This window comes from Rhizophagus irregularis, chromosome 5, assembly GCF_026210795.1.
Source record: "Rhizophagus irregularis chromosome 5, complete sequence".
NCBI lineage: Eukaryota > Fungi > Glomeromycota > Glomeromycetes > Glomerales > Glomeraceae > Rhizophagus > Rhizophagus irregularis.
The window spans coordinates 322886-327728 of record NC_089433.1 but is presented as its reverse complement, the minus strand read 5'-3'; the positions used below and the strand labels follow the sequence as shown (position 1 = coordinate 327728).

Below are 4843 nucleotides of genomic sequence, written 5' to 3'. Positions count from 1 at the left end.
ATTTTTATTTTTAATAAAATTATGATTTTTCATCAGAAGTTATGATTATATAAGAATAATAAGATTTTTTTCATCAAGAAGTTGAGCTAAAAAGTGATCATCAATTATGCCCGAAAATGATCAAGGAATTTTTTTATCAAAAGACAATTTTACTTCGCATAGATTTTACTGACTAAATTAAGTAATGCTAATTATTTTTTTTATTAGAATGTCATTTTTATTATTATATTTAATTAACCAAAAAAAGATACGAATTCTTTTCATTAAAAAATTAGTAATCGTGTTTATACGATCAAATTTAGATTATTCCCCCAAAAAATATAATTTAACCAAACCAAAAGAAAATGAAAACTATTATTATATTATTTTTATTATTCCATAATTAAAAAAGTCATAATATGATCAGTATAACGATCAAAACGGAGACTTTTCACCAAAAAATAAAAAAAAATAAAAATAGAAATTTTTTTTTTAAAAAATACTAATTTCTCTTTTTACCGTATATGATTTTTCTTATATTTATTTTGTTAATAAAAATATGTTGTTGTTTAAAAGGAATAAAATTTCTTGTCATATTTAAATTATATTCTACGGAATATCTCTAAGCTAAAGGTACACAAAATGCTACGGATAAAGTTTTAAAAGTTTAAATTTTTATTTTTATTAATGGGTTCCAGTTAGAAACCTAACATGGACGCGATTATAAGTAGAAAATTTTAAAAGTTTAAATTAAAACAATAAAAAGATATTATTGGGCGTTTTTTATAAAACTAGTAACGATTTTGTTGATCATTTTTGTTGATCATTTATTTTAAATTTATTATAAATTTTGTCACGAGATTTTCTATGGAAATCATTTCTCAATTTGTTATTAAAACACCTGCTGAATTGCCTCGAAATTGAAAATCATTTCCCTTTTTATAAAAAAATTTCCTTTTTGGTAAAAAACTCTCAGATTAATCTTATATAACTTTATATAAATGTCAATGACAATGTAAAACTCTCTCTCCCGTTCCTACATTTTCGTTTTTTTACAAAGAAAAACTTAGAAAATTTTTTTTTTTTTTCGTTATTCTCATAATTATTTTATTTCGTAAAATTTAACGGTATGTCCGCCCCAGCTAGGACTACTCGTAGTACTGCCCAGAAGGGTATAGACAACCAGGAGCAGGGAGAAACTATGGAAGGAGTTGTTGGTACAACTTCTACTACGCAAGATACTTCGAATAATTTTACTTTCACTCCTAATGACGAGGAGTTTACTACAGTTAAGTCTAGAGCTACCTTACGTCAAGAAAACAAGAAGAAGAAAAAACAACAACACCAAGCAGCGGCTTCTGCAAGGTTACCATATAATAGAAAACAACAAGCGACTTTCCAACGACAAGAACTTGACCCTTTCGTTGCTTATAATCCACAAAATACGCAGCAAAAAAAGAAAACCAAACCTGCTGAGACCCCGAAAAATGTTGATCCTATTGTGACACAATCAACCTCTGCAACACCAACTGCGAACAAAGGAAAAGCTAATGAAGATCATTCAGATGTACTACGAAAGATCAACACACAAGATCAAGATGATCAGTCGATGCAGGATGACTCACATTTTGTTGATCCATCTGCCGATAATCAATTGCCTGAAAAAGAAATGGCTAACGCCGAATTTTCACCAATCGTCTTATCTAAACATAACACATGGAAAGCAACTTGTACGATTCCGGAGGCGCCCAAAAGTACACAATTTTGTCATTATATTGTTAAAATTATCAAATCAAAAATTGACGTCGTTACCACTTTTGAAGAAAAGAAACCAATTAAATTGACTGATGATACCAGTTAAGAACAAAAATACTGTCACGTGATTAGTATTAAAGTCAACACCGAAGTCGATTTAAATAGCTTATGTAATATGACTTTTAAAATGCCTAGTGCAACCGATGGCGATGAAAATAATGTCGTCTACTCCTTTAAGAAAGTAGAAAATTTACAAGAAAAACGAAAACAACTTTTTCAAAGTCGTGAAAGCCGTACTATCAAGGTATTCAATATACCGTTATATATGGAAAATTATAATTTAAAGGCTGTTTTTAGTCGATATGGAGAATTAGAAGAAGATGGCATTACTACACGACTTAAAGGTATATACAGACAAGCTTTTATAACCTACAAAGACGAACTTAGCATACAACCTTTTTATGCTCAATGGAGTGTATGGGCGTTTAAAGAATGTCTCTCAGTGGTACCTGTTTTGCTATCTGAAGATAAAAAATCTGAAAGGTTCCAATTTGCAGCAAAAATCAATGGTTTACCGTTCAATACTTGTGCACGTAATTTACAACCATTGGTTACTGAAACCAGCGCTGCGTCTATTTTTATTCCACGCAACCTCGTGACATATAAACCTATGAAATATGCTTTTGTATATTTTAGAAATGATGAAGATTTTAGTATTGCAACCAATAATGTATATGAATATGAAGGTCAACAACTAGAATGGTCCCCGTTAGATACCAAATCTTGTCATAGATGCGGATATACGGGACATGTAGCAAAAGAATGTCAAACGGAATTACGACAACGTTCAAATAAATTAAATCGTAATCAACTGCTCCAACAGTTTAAAAATCGTAATAAATCTAAATTCAATTCATACGCTGATGCTACTAAGGGAAATAGATATCCTAATAATCGACAACGACATTGGAATCAAAATAATATTATCAACCGACAACGTAATAACAATACTTATACCTTTAGTGAAGAAGAAATGCAAGCTTGGGGTGACGAAGAAGATATAAGTGACAACAACCACAACCCAATTCAAGGCGGTACTAGGAAAGGAGGCTCTATGCATGATCCAAATAACAACACACATACATCTTCACAAAATGATTTATCAGAAATTAAAAAACAACTTACTACTTTAAATACAATGATTACCGAATTTAGAAAAGAAAATGATATAGTTAGAAAAGAAATTAATTCAATTAAAGAAACCTTTAAAAATAATCATAATCGTAAAGGTCTCCAACAAAAGCCTGACAAATTACCAATAGTTAACGATAATAATAAGCGTGCCAAACCTGACTCATCTTCAAGTGAAAATGATGACAACAACTTAGTGCTTAACTTAGAATCAAGAGTAGAAAAACAAGATAGTTTATTAAATAATATGTTCAATATGATCACAAAACTTACTGGACAACTTTCCGATAAAGAACAAAATGATTCTACTACAACTAAAATTGCAAGTATTGGGGGTACTAGCAATTCAGCCAACCAGTTCGAATCCACTTTTTAAATCTTAATGATTGTACAACCCAATAATAATAATTTAATTAATAATTATTCTAACAATCCACCCCCACATTTAATTAATTATAAAAGAAAAAAGAAAAAGAAGAAAGAAACAAACTTAATGGAAGATAATACAATTCCAAATCAAATTCACAATAACATAGATATGTTTAACGAGCACAATAATCAGAAATATTTTACAAAAATAGCGGTGCTTAATATATGTACCTTAACAGAATATAAATTGAACAATATTTTTGACTATATAAGAAAAAATGGTGTCGATATAATGGGTATTACAGAAACACAAAAAGCTGATAAAGAAATTAATTTTTTCAACGCAGATAAAGCTGGATACAAAATTATTTCACATAATGATAATAAAAATGCTATTGGAAAAGGAGTTATGCTTATAATACGAAATAATTTAGAAAAACATATATTCAATATAGAAAAAATTAATGGACGAATATTAATAGTGGATTTTCCTTTAAAAATAATAAAAAATTACGTTTAATATTATTTTATAATTTAGCTAATCATCGTACGGGTGTAGATATGAACAACAAAATTAATATGAATACTCATGTGATTAATCATATTAAAATAGCTAAATCTAAAAAAATGGAAATCATTTGTTGTGGTGATTTTAATTTACAATATAGAAAGTTTAAAAAACGACTTGATAATAAACAATCTGTGCCAAAAATGTTGAAAATTTTTCAGAAATTAGAAAATCTTAATTTATGGGATGTTCATAAGGAAACTTATGACATGGACAATACAAAAGATATAATGACTTACTTTGGTCGTTTCAAATCAAGAATTGATTATATATGGATATCAGAAAATCTTTTTACGAAAACATCGAAGGCAAAAATTATTAATATAAGAGATATAATTAAAACGGATCATGCCTTATTAACTTTTGATTTTATTAATGAAGATTTGATTTATCCAATTTTACAGACAAAAAAAATGAATACGACTAATGTAAATTTAATTAGACATATTTTTGATTTTGATAATACTGAAGAAAAAGATCTTTTAAATTTTCAAGATGAATTAAAAAAGGTTGCTACTTCTTTTAATTTAAATGGTTCGATTGAAGAAAAGTGGTCATTTTTTAAAAATAATTTATTGAAAATTAAACAGCAACATATTCGATCTAAAGAAATTATAGTTAATGTCGACCGTGACAAAACATTTCAACATACACAATTATATAAAGATTTACGATACATTGTATATTTAAGAAGAAAATTTAAAAAGAAATTGAGTTTTGAAAAACTCACTCTAAATTGGAAATACTACAATAATTATTTAAAACATTTAGTTAAAAGACATTCAATAGATGAAGTGAATTCAACGTATCTCTTATTACAACATAGATTAAGTCGATTTTTAATAGGTCAATATGTTAAGGAATTAAATGAGATATACGATACTTTATTTTCAAAATTTTCATTGGAAATGTTTAATCTAAAAAATGATAAAATTAAAGAAGCCATAGATAAACGTTGTGCAGATTTGGCAGATAATCAAC

The 4843-nt window shown here is 27.8% G+C and overlaps 2 protein-coding genes across 2 annotated transcripts; both read left to right on the top strand.

Moving 5' to 3' along the window:
- Positions 1-1108: 1108 nt before the first annotated feature.
- Positions 1109-1840, top strand: OCT59_024645 (uncharacterized protein; the record flags this gene model as incomplete). Its single annotated transcript, XM_066132982.1, has 1 exon — positions 1109-1840. One exon carries the CDS (start codon positions 1109-1111, stop codon positions 1838-1840), a length of 732 nt encoding a protein of 243 aa, XP_065991575.1.
- Positions 1841-1921: 81 nt separating this feature from the next.
- Positions 1922-3301, top strand: OCT59_024644 (uncharacterized protein; the record flags this gene model as incomplete). Its single annotated transcript, XM_025332126.2, has 1 exon — positions 1922-3301. One exon carries the CDS (start codon positions 1922-1924, stop codon positions 3299-3301), a length of 1380 nt encoding a protein of 459 aa, XP_025176800.2.
- Between the last annotated feature and the right edge of the window lie 1542 nt (positions 3302-4843).